The sequence below is a fragment of the Martes martes genome (assembly GCF_963455335.1).
Source record: "Martes martes genome assembly, chromosome: 7".
NCBI classification, from domain to species: domain Eukaryota; kingdom Metazoa; phylum Chordata; class Mammalia; order Carnivora; family Mustelidae; genus Martes; species Martes martes.
The window spans coordinates 140,339,508-140,354,037 of record NC_137894.1 but is presented as its reverse complement, the minus strand read 5'-3'; the positions used below and the strand labels follow the sequence as shown (position 1 = coordinate 140,354,037).

The window sequence follows — 14,530 nt, the reverse complement described above, 5'->3', positions numbered from 1 at the left end:
GCGGGGGCCGCGGCCGCGGGAGAGTTAACGGGGCCGGCCCGGGTCCCCCTTCTTCGGGCGAGACCGGGATCGCCCCGGGCCGTGCCATCCCGAGTCCCCGGGCCGGCCCCCTCTTCCCCCCGGGGGGCGTAACTCGGTGCCGGGGAGCGCGGCGGCCCCGGCGGGCTCACCTGTTACTCGGCCGCGGCCCGGCGCACCCCCTGAGTCTCGGGGACCGCGGACCGGGTCGGGGGCGGAGAGGGCACGGGTTGGGGGCGCGCGGGCCGGGCTTGCCGCCGACGGAGCCGCGCGGGGCGCCCCGCCGCCGCACCCGCCCGTGCCCGCTGTGCCCGGCTCCGCCCGGCGCGGCCGCGGAGCGCACGCCTCCTGCCTGCTGACCCTCTCGTTTGGTTTCTCGCAGGCCTCTGCCGCAGACATGGAGAAACTCAGGTGAGTGCAGCGTCTCCCGGGCCGCGGCTCGCGGGGCCGGGTCGGAGTGGGGGCGCCCGGGAGGGCGAGGGGGGGAGGGCTCCGCCTGGGCGCAGCCACGGGGCCCGGGCCGCCTCGGCGGGGCTGGCGCGGGCCGGTGTGCCGCCGTGGGGTGCGTGTGTGCGCGCCGCGAGACAATGGGGAGCCCCGCGCGCGCGGGGGCTCCTCGGCCCGGGCCCGGGGCGGCCGCGGCGGGGGAAGGGGGTGCGCCGCGAGGGCCTGCGCGGGCCCCCCCCAACCCCCGCCCCGGTGCGCCGCCCCGGACTCTCGGCTGTCCCCTCCCCGGGACCCTCCGGGCTTCTGCGCCCGCTGTCCCCGCCGGGTCCCCGCGCCGGCTTGGGGCCCCCTCCCCCCCACTCCCAGCTGACAGTTGCCTGGTTCTGAGCTTTTAAGTTTCCGCCTCGTGGGGGCGGGGGTGGGGGATGGAGTCCTCGCGGCTGGCCAGCCGTGGCGGGCGCGTCTTGGAGCCATTTTAGGGGAATCCCGCGAGTCCGGGAGTGTCCCCTGCGGCCTCCCTCGGGGTGCTAAACTTTGAGCCATGGTGGACGGCCCCGGGCTCCCTTCTCGGCCGGCCCGGGATCAGCCGATGTGAATATTCACGACTTCCTCCTCGACTTCCCTTGGCCACCCTGACCCCCCACTTTGGAAACACCCCTCCTGTGTTTTCCTTCCGGAGTCTGAGCCGAGGCGTTGTGTGGGCTGCAGGCCCAGCTCTGACTGCTAGATTTCGGCCCATTCCCGGAGGTCTGGAGGGTCTCTTGACCTCCCCCCTCCAGCTGCCCCTCCTCCCAAGGCCAGAATCAGCCTCCAAGGGGAAAGCTGCTCGGTAGCCAGGACGCATATCCCCTGCGGGTCTGGGACCTAGCAGAGCCCAAGCTTGTTCCAGAACATGCCCCAGGGTCTCAGGGAAAGAGACCCAGCTGACCCTAAGTGCTGGGTGAGTTGGGAATGTCCAGGTGGGAGCCTGGGACAGGTGGGCTCACAGAAGCCAGAGTCGGGCTGTTCAGAGCAGGGCCATCTCCTGGCCACTGAGCTGGAGTGCAGCCCTCTCTTGGTCCCACTGGGCAAGGACATACTTGTCCCTGGCGAGGAGGAGGGAGCCCGGTCTCTTAGGTCATTGGAGCTCAGACCCAAACCCTGATGCTCAGTCTGGCCCACCTGAGCATGATCAAGGTCCACGTGGGGCGGGTGAGGCCCAAGGAGATGATGAGCTTAGGCCTCTGACCTCAGGCCAGGGCCCTCCCTTGTACCCAACCTTGGCTGTCATCTCACCCGTCTCCGGACCTGGGATGGGTCCCTAGGAAGAAGGGACACCGCTTAACTCAGCTGGGACTTGAAAGGTAGCATTCATGGGGCACCCCAAGACCCGCTTGGGGGAGGGGTATCCCTTCTCTCCATGTCCACCCACCCCTGTGTTCTGGGCAGTGGGGACAGAGAGGATGCAGGTGGGCAGGTGAGTGAGGGGGGCAAGGGAGCCATCTGGGTAGACCCACTGCCTGAGATGCTAAGGGCATCGGGGGCTGAGGGCTTCCCTGGGCCGAGTCCCAAAGGCGAGTGGCAATAGCCTGGGCTTCTGGGCTGTTCTGGGCCACTTGGACTTCCACCTGAGGCAGGATTTTGGAGCTGGAGGGGATGGGGATCCCGTGGGGCCAGGACGCAGCGCAGCATCCCAGAACTGGGGAGGGTCCTGCCCCCCTCTTCTTCTCACCCCCATTAGTGTTCTCAGACCTGCCTTAAGGGCCTTTCCAGACCCTTCCTTACCAGCCAGTGCAGGGACTGCCCCTGTAGGGTTCCATTCTGCATTTAGTGCCGTGGGTGGGAGGTGGGGCAGGGGTCCAGGACCAAGAGGCCTCAAATGATGTAGGGGAAGTTAGTCAAAACGGGAAGGTCATGGGGCTTGGGCACCCACAGAGCCAGTCTCTGGCCTCAGTTTTCTCATCTGTGAAGTGGGTGTCCTAATCATCCCGTGCCTCGGCAGGGCTGTTGGGAGAATGAGGTGCCTCACCTGAGACCTGGCCCATAGCAGGGGCCCAGGTGGGGGATCCCTGTGGGACGTCTGAACCATACTTTGGTGGGTTCCCCAAGCTGGAGAAGGTGCATTTGTGGTCGAAATGAAGGGGTCTTGGGGTGTCCTGGGTCCCACCTCCTACTCCTAAAGAGCAATTCTGCACATTGCAGGCTGGGCCTGGGGATCTGAACTGAGCTCCCAGCAGGCAGGTCCTCCCCCCCCCAATACTCGACATCCCACCCCCACTGTGGGGCCTGGAACCAAGTCTAGCTTGTGGAAGGGTCCAGGAAAGACGTGATGAGTGGACAAAAGGAACCCAAGGCTCCCTTCGTGGGTTTCCCCTGCCCCAGCCCTTCTGCTGACTCCCTCTGCTCACCCCCACCCCATACTGAAGCCCCCCTTCCCAGTCCCAAATAAGCTCCCAAGCCTTTCTACCTTGGCCTGTGCTGTTCCCCTGCCCAGAATGCCTTTCCACCTGCCTTGTCTACAGGGTAAACTTTTTTCTCCCTGTCACCTATTCTCTGTTGCTTTTGGGATTCTCTTGTCCCTCACCCTTGAGTGGAATCATTCCCTTTCTGCATACCGAGTCTTGCACTGGGCACTGAGACCGCATAAGACCCAGGCCAACCCTCCAGAGCAGGCAGGGACACAGGCCCATCAACAACAGATCTTCCCAGGGATCCCAGGCCTGATATCCCGGCTTGGGATATCAGGGAGGGCTTCCTGGAAGCAGAGGTATTTGAGCCAAGGCTTGAAGAATAAATAGGAGTTAGCAAGGAGGATAGACCAGAGAGACCTCCCAAGAGGCACAAAGTCCATGGGAGGCCCTAGGATGCAGGGATGCATTCCAGGGGAAACAGGTGAGGGGGTGGGGAGCACCCTCTGGCATGTGCCCTGAAGGGGAGCCCCTTCTAGCAGAGCCTGGGTCTGCTCCCTCAAGTCTTCCATCCCCAGCACCCCGCAGGGGCTGGCCCACGGTCCTGCTCCCCCAGGTCAGGCCACCTCTGACCTGGGGTCCCGTGTCCCCTTGCCCTTGCTCCCTCAGCCCTCCTGCCTCTGCCTGTGACACTTGTATTTTTGGCTGCTGGTGAGTCGGGGCGCTGACTGTTTGCAGCGCAGGGAGGTTAATCCTCAAATCAATCCCCTCCTCCACTCTCCCCTGCACAGGGTCCCCTCTGCCTTGGCTCCTGTGCTCCTGCCGTGGCCACTTTGTCTGCCGCAGGCCTTTGGGCCGGCCCCGTCCCCTCTGTGATGTAGGAAAGTGGGTCAGCCGCCGCAGGGACGGAGCAGGTGCCCCGGAAACCAGAATCTTCCCGCTATGCGGTCCCCCTCCCTCTCCCCCAACCGGGATTTTTCAAAGTTGTGAACTGTGACCAGCATACAGAAAAGGGAATAAATATCTGTGCCGTCTAGAGATCAAGTTTAGAACGGCAGTCACCCGGGTCAAGAAGATGAATACCGCCGGCCCTCTAGGGGCACCCCAACACCCCTCCCCAGTCCCGGCTCTCTCTGGCTCCCCAGAGGCCTGGGGGGGGTGCGGTGCTGGCGCTTATGACAATCCATTCTTTGTTTTCTGCATCCCTCTGCCACCTGAGAGCGTCTCGAACTCTCTAACGGACAGAGCTCCTTTTCTTGCCTGGTCTAGAACCTCCCGTCCACGGAGTCTTGCAGCCTGTGCACCAAAGGCTGGCCTTTTCCCGCCAGAACAGTGTGTTCGCGTGCTGGCGGCGGGGCGGGGTGGCCCGCAGCTGGTGCGAGTGCTGTCCCTTTCTTCTCTGCGGGAGCAGTGGGGTTGGCTTCCTGCCTGGACCCCTGGGGACCGAGCTGCAGGATGGTCCTGCCCAGGTGCTCTGGGGGGCCCGCGTGCTGCACGGTTCGGGGTCCGCCCCACCCCTGGGCAGAGCTGTGGGGTCAGGAAGAAGGGGTGGCCCACGCTCCTAGTGCAGCCCAGGGTCGTTGGGAGGTCCATGGCCTCCCAGCACTTGGCATCTTGGCATCATCTTTGGGGGCGGGGGGGGGGGACACGGTCCTGTTTCTCAGGGTGGGGGGATGCTAACTGCACTCCCCTGGATTGGTGCTCATTGGGGGTTCCTCTTCTGTAAGTTCTGTGCGTGTTTTCCCACCAGGCTGTCTGACCAGCTTGTGGGTCTTCTTGGGCCAGGTCCTTGTGCCAGTCACCTCCCAGCGGCCACTAGCTTCCCGCCCTTGAAATGGTCCTGTGATGAACAAAGTTCTTAACTTTTTAACTCAGTTGAATGTTTTCGGCTTGTCCTTTCGGAGTAAAGCTTTTTGCCCAGGGACACCCCAATGTTCGCGTCGCCGCTCTTTGATGTACTGTGATGACTGATGTTCCCTGCTAATGGCCGCTCTCCGTGCTGGGGACGCGGAGGGGAAACACCAACCTGGTGTCCTGGACATAGAGACAGACAACACGTCATGGTGGAAACGTCCAGTCCCACTGACCTCTCCCATGACTCTCCCCTCTAGCCACCTGGCCTCCTTGCCATTCCTCGAGCACGTTGGACAGGCTCCTGCCCCAGGGCCTTGCCCAAGCTCTTCCTTTCGACCTGGAATGTTCTTCCCCAGATATCCATATGAGTCCTGCCTTCCCTCCTTCCACATCATTTTCAGATGTCAGGGGGACATCTGGTTTCCTGACTGCTCATTCCGTTCATAATATCAGCCCCTCTCCCTGCCCCCTCTCTGCCTCGATTTCCCCTGCCACCCCGACCTCCAGCTGACTAGTGATTTGCTTTATTTTTTTATCTTGTTTATTACCTGTCTCCCCACTCCCCTGTCCAGAACACCAGTCCACTGCTGATCTCCAGTGTTTAGAACTGGCACATTGTAGGTATTCAGTAAATGCTTTTGGATGAGACCGCACTGTGGCAAGCAGTGCTGAAGGTGGAGCCGGACAGCCGCTCCCCACTCTTCACAGTGCTCGGGAGGGAGCCTCTCCCTCACTTGTGCCCCCTACCCGACTCCTTGGGCCCTCAGAGAGTAGTGTTATTTATTATTTTCTTTTTTTATATCATCCCCTGGGAGGCCCTCAGAGCTGCGAGAGCCTCTGGTGGAGGGATTTGGCCTCAACAGGAGGTGGGGGCCCTACTGAGACAAAGAGCAGGGACGGGGGGCTTCTGGACGGGGGCAGGAGCCTGGGGCCAGTGGGAGAGTGGCACCAGGAGGCAGGTCTTAAAGGTGGGGCAACTTCCTCACGTGGGGGCTGAGCTCTGACCTTGCCAGGATTCTCCGCCTCCTGCCCTCCCAGCTGTGAAGGATCCCAGAGCTGGAGGGCTCCGGGGAAACTGAGGCCAGAAAGGGACTCGTCCGGATCTCTGGGCCCAGCAAGGCCACAGCGTCCCCAAGCATCAGGAAGGTGCCCAGTTGGAAGAGGCCTGTCTGTGTCTGGACCAAATGGTGCAGCCCACCCCCCTGGGGATGCCCAGGACACTTATCCCCTCAGACAAGCAGGCTTTCCATCCTCCCTTCCAATGTCCCCCTCCTCCAGGCCACAGCAGCACCCTCCCTGAAGCCCAGAATTGAGGACACACCTCTGACAGCTCCAGATCCCCACTGGCCCCCTCAGAAGACCCAAACTCTTGTGTGGCACCCGGGCCACTTTTAGTGCATGGGTGCTTCCCCCACTGGTCACTCAGAGGTGGCCTGTCCTGCCTCCCTCCACAGGACCCCTTCTCCCATCTACGAGTCTTCAGTGCCTTGGCTCTCTGGGTTGTCACTGTTGATTTAATTTGCTCATCGATCGCATGCTTGACAAGTATTAACTGAGCACCTACTGTTTGCTACAGGCTGTCGTAGGCATGGAGGATATGGCAGTGACCAAAAACTTCCTCTCATTAGGGGAGACAGAAAACTTTTTAAAATAAATATCACAGTGACCAGTGCCGTGGAGACCAAAAATGTCCCCAGAACAGAAGGGCAGTGAGTGCGTTGGGGTTGGGGCAGCCCGGCCTGGGAGGCCCGCCACACACAGGGAGGCGATAGCTAGGTGCAGGCCTAAGCAGGTGATGGGTCACCACAGTCGTGGGGTGGGGAGAGCTCCAGGCAGAGGAAACAGCAGGGGCAAGGTGCAGAGGAAGGGGATGTCCTGTGACAAATGAGGACAGGCCCGAGTAGCTGAGCAGAGTGATAAGGAGGCCAGGGAGGTGAGGGGGACTGATGGAGGCTCCAGCTGAGTGGGGACGGCTGAGGGCTGGCAAGCAGAGCCATGGTGGGATCGGCTCTGTGTGGCGCGAGGGGGCACAGCTGGGAGGTCAGGACGGGGGCAGGGCAGGGACAAGGAGAGTCGTGATGGCAGCTTGGACACTGCCACCCTCCTCCCCCACACCGGGCAGTGACCATGGAGGTGGGTGAGAGTTTTGGTGTATTCGGGAGGAGAGCGGACAGGGTCTCCTGATGGGTTGGATGTGGGGTGTGAGGGAAGGCGGGGCATCCAGGACAACTCCTGGGTTTTGGGCCAGAGCAAAGGACAGAGCCATTGTCACCTGCTATGGGGAGAGCTACAGGGGAAGAGCAAGTCTGGGGACACATGGGCTGCTATCTTACCCATGGGTTTGGGGTACCCCTGCTGCATACTTGCTCTGGGTAGGCCCCCTGTCCTGGAGGCCATCCGCATTCTCTGGGCAGGGTGAGCACGCAGTCGGTGCTCACTGAGGGTTGAAGGACTGGCTGCCAAGTGAAAAAGAGCTTTTCTGGGGACCGGCCACCTGCTGAGACCCATCTGATGCCTCCAGGATTGCCTTTGGGTTTTCTCGTTCCTTCCCTCCAGACTGCCTACTCTCTGCCTCTTGTCTTCTCCACCCACCCGGCAGGCCCAGTCCCTCCCTAAGTGGGGACCCCAAGGCTCTCTGCCCCACTTCTAAACCTGACCCTAGTGGAGGAAGTGTTATGTGCTAATTCTTACTATGGTGTGAATGACTACCTTGCTTTGACTCCCCACTTTGGGTTTCCAGGCACTACAAAGAGACCCTCCACACTGACTACTCTTTCTTCTTCTGCCCTGCCCTTCTAAGTCTCCTATCCTCACAGCACATCTGAGTCCCCACTCTGGAAAGCCTCCCTGATGAAGCATGTGATTAAGAAGGTAGACTCACCTGGGTTTGAATCCCGGCTCTGTCACTTACTGGCTGTGTGGCCTTGAGCAAATTTCTGCACCTCTCTGATTCTCAGTTTCTGCCTCCACAGAGTGGGCATCATAAGAGCACCTACATTAGAAGGTTGTTTCCAAGATTTCATGACCATGGATCTTGGTATGGGGTTAATGGTCTGCCTGTTAACTGCCTGCCCCCACCCCCAGGTGCTGGGGCTGGTGAGCCAGTCAGGGAGTCCACCCCAGGGCAACAGTGAGGAGACCGTCTTGACGGAGTCACTGCTCTGAGGTGGGGAGGACAAGATGGCTCTTGGATGAAGGCAGCAGGACGTGGGGCCAGGTCTCCTGGGGTCCTCAGCCCCTTGTCCCATGTCCCTCATGGCCAGCAGCGTGAGGGTGCTCTGCCGGGGTCCAGTGTCCTGGCAGGAGAGGGTGGGGACCAGGGCTGGGGGACCCATGGTGACGTCTGCAGGGGCCGCCTGGGGTGGGGAGGCCATCCTGGGAGAGTAGCCTGTACTAGCCCAGTGCCCTTGAAAGACGCTCTTGCCCCTGGCCATGACTCCTCTGTCTGCCAATGGGCAGCACCCCCCACCCAGGGAGGTGAGGATTCAGTGAGGACACGCCAGTGGCACACAGTAGGTCTCGACACGCCAGCGGCACACAGTAGGTCTCGCTAGGGGACTGAGTAACTGAATGAGGGTAATCTCAGGGAGCCGTTTCCTGGAGGAGGTCACGGTGGTCACAAGTGCCCACAAGTGGGTTTTGAATCTGAGGCCCAGAAAGGCGGCTCTTTCCGGCCCAGTGGCGAAAACCCACCATCATAGCTCCCCTTTTCCTCCAGATGGGGTTTGGCCTCCTGGGGAGTGTCTCTTGCCCTGGAGAGGTGTGTGGGGAGGGGAGAGGAGGGCGGGGCCAGCCAGGAGCCCAGAGTGGCGGGGCATGGAGGGAGCGCAGGGTTGGGGCCCTGCGGTGTTGGGGTCACCACTAATCCTCCCACAGCTCTGATGACCTTTGTGATCCCCGGATTCCAAAAAACAGGCCCTCCCACCGCTCCAGTTACCACGTGCCCGTGTCGGTCTGCAGCGGCGCGCCGGCTGGTGGAGGTGCAAATGAGTGAAGCCGTTGTGGGCTCCTTGGTGGGCGGCCATGAGCCCCATCACCAAAGTATTGAATGGTGGTGCCTTATCAGCCGGGGGGCTCGAGGGCAGAATGGCAGGTGCTGGGAGGTTAATTTGGGAGCCCCTCATCGCCTGTGGGGCCAACCCCATGGTCATTCCATCCATCCGTCTCCCCGTGGGCTCCCCGACTCTGGGTGGAGAGCAGGTCTGGCCTCGGGGCAGGGGAGGGGTCTGGGGCCAAGTGTGCACGCTTCCGCCTTCCAGGCCCCCCAGTCCAGAGTAGGAGACTCACGAAAGAGCAGACGCGCAGTGCCCAGCTGGGTGTTAGGAAAGAGGGGGTTGGGCAGGGGGTGCCCAAGGAGCCCTCACAAAGCCAGGGGTTCTGGGGGGCTTCCTGAGGCCCCTGTGGCTTGCCCCCCGAGAGGCAGCCTCCTTGGGCTCCCCTTCCTGGCCACAGGAGGGACAGCCCCAAGCCACAGCCTGGTGCCCCAAGGGAAAGGACCAGACACTTGGCCTGCACTCAGCGCCTTCGGCCCCGGCCAGCACTGAGTCGGCCCTTCCCCCCACGCCAGGGATCTGGGATGCACCCTGGCCCCCCGCCAGGATGTTCTCACCTTCGGACCTTCAAGAAGGAGGAGAAGGAGCAGGCGGTGCTCTCAGGAGGGGGAAGGCTCAGTCTCTCTGGAAGAGAGAGACACGCCGGTGGCCAGGGAGTAAGGAGGGAGTCACTGAGCCGCACCCAGAGGGGGTCGAGGGCTGCCTGTCACGCCAGCGGGCGGTGCCGGGTGTCGGGGCAGATGTGGGTAGGTGGCTGCACCTGGCCGGGGACATCTGTGCGAGTTCCCTCGGGGCGGCTTCGTTTCCTCAGCGGGGCGGGGGGGATGGGGAGGCTGAGCAGGGAGCAGAAGGTGTGAAGTCGCTTTCCAGGCGGGTGGGGGAGGGGACGAGCTGGGAATGTGAGACGATTCCAGGTCATTCCGCCAGATGAGCACAAAGCGAGTCCCGACAGGCAGCTGTGTGGTTTCCTGGCGTCCGTGGAGAGGCGGCCTTCGCCAGGCTGGGGTTTGGCCCCAGCACTCCTGCGATGAAGGGAGAGGCAGGGAGGGGATGTGGAGCCTGGTGCATGGGGACCAGATGGGTGATGGAGGGAGGGGCGTCCCCGGCGTGAGCTGGGAAGAGAGCAGGGTGTCGGAAGTGGGATCGCTGAAGGCAGCGGGCACTGGGGAAGGCCAGCGGGGCATCCCCGCGGGCGTGGGAGCTGGGCTGGGTGCCCCCCCCCCGCCCGTGGAGCGCCAGCCCTCTGCCGCGTCACCCCACCCCCGATCATCATTGCAGCAAAAGTTTTGTGTTGCCACATGCCAGCCACATGCTGGGGACCCACGCTGCCTGCCACTGATGGTCGCCTCTTTCGGGCCCAAAGTCCTCAGGTCTTCTCCTGATGGGCCTTTCCTGAAAGGGCTGCTGGGAGCTCAGCTGGAATCAGGGCTGCCCAGAGGCCGTGGGCTCCTCCAGTGCCTGCCCGCCAGGCTCTGCCATGTGCCTGCTCCGGCACCAGGCTCTGGGCTCTGGGACTCTGAGGAGGAGGCACAGACACGGCCCCTGTACCCAGACAGCACCCCCTGCATTGTAAGATCGGGACGGGGATAGCGAAGAGGGCATGTGACCCAGCTGGAGGTCTGGGAGGGCTTCCTGGACGAGGTGAACCCAAGAACCAACAAGCCGGGAAGGGGTGTGCTGAGCAGGAGGGGCAGCATGTGCAAAGGCTCAGGGTAAATTGCAGCCACTCTGTCCACGTGCCCAGGTCACCCTGCCATGTCCCAGCCCTGGGCACCCCCTGGGTCTGTCCAGCCGCCGAGGGCTTATTAGGTCACAGGGACCCCAGCTCCTGGCACGTGGTTCTGCCTTGGCAGAGAGAGAGGGACGCAGGTGCTGGGCTGTGGCCACCTGATAAGGTGAGGAGGGCTGGAGCGAGAGGGGGCAGTGAAACAGCCACGTCACTGGGGACCGTGGGGAGGGCAGGGATGACGCTCCCACCGGGTGACCTTAGTCAGCGGGCCAGGAGAGGGCAGGACCCGGGCAGGCGTTGAGTTCAAGGAGTTCCTACGCCCTCTAGCTTGAGCTGGTGACCCCCCCCTGGCTGTGGGCCCCTAGGTCAGCCCCGGGACAGTCCCCTCTCCTCCTGCGCACATGCACATGACCTTCCCCGGGACCTTCGCCAACAGCTCAGTGACGGCGGTGACAGCCTGGTGTGGGGTCCCCACCTCCATGCCCCCGGCGCTGCTGGCACCCTTGCTACAGAGGCTAGCTGAGGGCTGTCGGGGGGCTCCGGGTGGGCATGTCTGAGGCCCAGAGCCGTCTGCCCTGGACCCCGCTCGGGTCACCTCCCCTCTTGGGCTCCAGGCCCCGCCTCCATCAGGCTGATCACAGGCCGCCCTCGCAGGCCCTCACAGGAGGGACGGAGGCGCCCCGCGAGCACGCTGCCTGGGAGGTGGTTGGCAGAAAACTACGGAGCACAGCAGTTTGCATTAAAACCTGTCATCTCTATGTCAGGGGAAGAGCAGTTGACCTGGCATTGAGTCCATGGGACCTCAGAGGGACCCCACTCCTTGATTGCCATGAACCTCAGTTTCCCCATCTCTAAAATGGGTGCAGTGCTCACCTCCCTGTTGGGGCAGTCTGAGACTAGACAAGCAGCTTACACACGTGCCTGGGGCAGGTGGGCCCTCAGAAGGTTCTGGGATGTCGGTTGGCCATTCACGCCCACCTGCCCCTCAGGAGAGATCCAGCCAGGGTGGGCTCCCCCAAGGAAGAGAGAAAAGACTCTTCTGGGTCCGGCAGGAAAGTGGGGATCGCCGAACACAGGCACAGGCTGGGACACACTACAGAGCTCGGAGGCGGGAGAAGGGACACCAAGGTCCTGAAGGGATTGTCTCTGGCTCCTCCTGGGAATCCCGGGTCCAGTGGGACATCCTGCGGGCTGCGCTGGGCGCTGGGGACAGCCGGCAAATAAGGAGGGCGAGTCCCCCAGGCAGGCCGTTGAGCAGGTGCTGCCCCCTCAGGACTGAGACAGAGTGGGGAGGGCAGGCTGTGCCAGGGGCCTGGGGCTTGAGGGAGAGGCGGGGCAGGCCCGGAAAAAAGCTGGGGGTGCATGTCCCTGGCCGACCCTGTGGTGGGAAGGAAGGGGCTCCGGCCGGCTGAGCGAGGGGGCCGGCACGGGGAGGGGAGAGCCCTGCTGAGCCCGGGGTTTTTGCTTGGGTTGGGCGCAGGTGGGGGGGATTTTGACTAGAGGTGGCTCATGGTGTGGCTGCATTTCCTGGCGTGCCGTTTGGCTGCTGGGGGGTAGATCGGGATGCAGGGGGCGTGGGGGGGTGCGGGGGTCCCTGTGCTCGAGACCTGTGAGCAGCGGCCGATCCCTGCCCAGGGCCAGCTGCCCCAGCCGGGGTGTTGGGGGACCCCGGGTGTGGAGGAGTTAACCCGGAGCAGGAGGGAGTGTGTGCAATCCAGGCAGAGGGGACATGGGGACAAAGTCACCAAGATGAGAAGCCGCCTGCAGCACATGAGCAGTGACAAGCAGTTTAGGGCTGCTGGAGCGTGACTGCTGGGTGGGGCCCGAGCTCCGCGAGCTGGAAGACAGGCTGTCCTGGAAGGGGGGGCTGGGGGGCCGCCGCCCAGACACTGGGGCCCTGAGGCTCCTTCAGCCAACGCGCCTTCCGTTGGGCTCCGCCCCGCCGCCGCACCTCATCCCCAGAAAGACTTCGGCCCTCCAGGTGCACCTGACCCAGTAACCTTGTCAACCCCATGGAGCAGGGGAGGATTTTCTCCCCGCACCCCAGGGCTCCCCGAAGTCACACGCCCTTCCTCCCCATGCCCCGCATGGCACCTGGTGCCACAGACATCAAGGGGAACAGAGGGCAAACGGCCCAGGCCCAGGCCCCAGGAGGCCTGAGTGATGGAGGAAGGGCATCGGGAGGTAGTCACAGTCTGATGGGGACAGAGGAGGAAAGAGAGGGAACTTTCAGAGAGCAGGAACCAAGGAAGGCTTCCCAGAAGAGGTAACATTTGAACAGAGCCTCGAAAGAAAAAAGAGGCTCTGGGGACTGAGAGAAGCAAGGACCAGTGCCTTGATGGTGGGTGTGTGTGGCCACATTTGTGGCATCAGACAGGAATGGAGAGGGTCAGGGTCCTTTCCTGCAGGGAGAGGAGGAAGGGGGCCTGGTGTGTGGGGGTTGGGGGCTCAGGTGTGGCTAAGTGTGGCTGTAAGCCCCTTCCTCCTCTCCCTCCACCCTGGACTCGTCAGGGGCAGCCACACTGGCCGCAGCCACCTGTATGATGGGGAGATGAGGTAGGAGAAGCGCCCAGCCCGCCCTGTGTCCCTTTCTCTGCCTCCATCCCCTCGGACCCACAGCCCTCTGAGCTGGCCAGGCTGATCTCCCTACCAGCTCCCTGAGCAGGGAGACATCCTGCCCCTCCCAGCTGCCCCGCTAGGGTCCTTGAGGGGAGCCAGGGGTCACCGAGGCCCCAGGAATGCAGGGCAGGCCGGCTTCTGCAGCCTGGGCCAGCCTCTGTCCATCTGTCCACCCAGTGGTCACCGGGCCCTTCAGCCAGCATGGGTGGGAAGGAGGCCTTGCGTGCCCAGTGAGGGGTATGACACTGTGACCGGTCCTCCCCGGGGCCACGGCTCTGCCATGCCAGCCCCCACTGGGGCAGCCACGGGCCCTGGTGGCAGCAGGCATGGCCAGGAGAGCCCAGTGGGAGGCTGTTCATTCCCTCTTCTGCTGGCTCTCCGCGGAAACACTTAGGCAGGCCTGTGGGCAGGGGAGGTTCTCCCTCCCTGCTCCTGTCCTCTAGCACAGCTGCCCTGGGAGTGGGTGGCAGCCTCGGGAGCGGTCAGCAGATCTGGGTCTCATCTCCTCCTCACCCCCAGGCTGGCTGTGTGATCATGGAAGAGTTGCTTAGCCTCTCTGGACTCGCATTTTCTCATCTCTAGGATGGGGGGAGGTCACTCCCAGCCTCAGGCTGGGAATGAGCCTTTGTGTCAGAAAAAGAGTGGGTTGTCAGTAAAAAAAGAAAAAAAAAGTGCCGTGTGTGACCAGAAGCAGTGTCTGGGTCAAGTCACAGCCGTGCCCCCTACTCGCTGGGCCTCCAGGCAAGCCCTGCCTCTTCCCTGGGCCTCAGTTTTCCCACAGACCCCAACCTCCCACCACTCTTCTGAAAACTCACCTGCCAGGAGCCCCCCTGCGGAGAGGCCCTTTGGAGGCAGGACTGGCTAAGGGCCGGGAGGGGGACTCCCACAGCCTGGGCTGTGGTCCATGCCCCCAGGGCAGACTGGCGGCTTCCGGATGTTCCCACGGGCACAGGCCTGGCCTGCCCCTGCTCTGTTCACTCAGCAGCATTGGGGTCATTGGCCAAGGGTGGACACTGGGGCTGGAATTTCGAAGTCCTGTCCACCCGGAGACCCAGCCAGGGCCCTGCCCACCTGCCCCTCCTCCACAGAGTGTTGGGGCCCCAGCTCAAGAGACCAGGGTCAAGGGCAGCCCATCTTACAGGTGGGGACGGGGGGTGGGGGGGCTTCCGGAAGTGGCGACCAGTGAGTGGGACACAGCCCGGGGCTGAGAGCTTCCCTACTTCCCCCTTGACCTGTCAAGTCGGCCCTTGAAGTCTTTTTTTTTTTTCGGAGGGGGAGTGCAAAATTTGATCCTTAGTAAATTTTTTTTCTGATTTCTCATCACTATAGGAAACGTGACAAATCTAGGGAAGTATAGAAGAAAATTTTCAAATTACTTAGAACCCCTCCACCCACCACCCATGACAACGCTCACACTTGTCCCC

General features: G+C 62.6%; 1 protein-coding gene across 8 annotated transcripts in view; it reads left to right on the top strand.

Moving 5' to 3' along the window:
* Positions 1–14,530, top strand: part of BEGAIN (brain enriched guanylate kinase associated) — a gene marked incomplete at both ends in the record, with an annotated part of 44,962 nt that overhangs the window by 17,643 nt on the left and 12,789 nt on the right. For all 8 annotated transcript variants that reach the window (XM_080809267.1, XM_080809264.1, XM_080809262.1 and 5 more), the window contains one exon: positions 401–429. In XM_080809267.1, the coding sequence (XP_080665393.1) occupies positions 401–429 (29 nt within the window). The remainder of the gene's footprint in view (positions 1–400; positions 430–14,530) is intronic.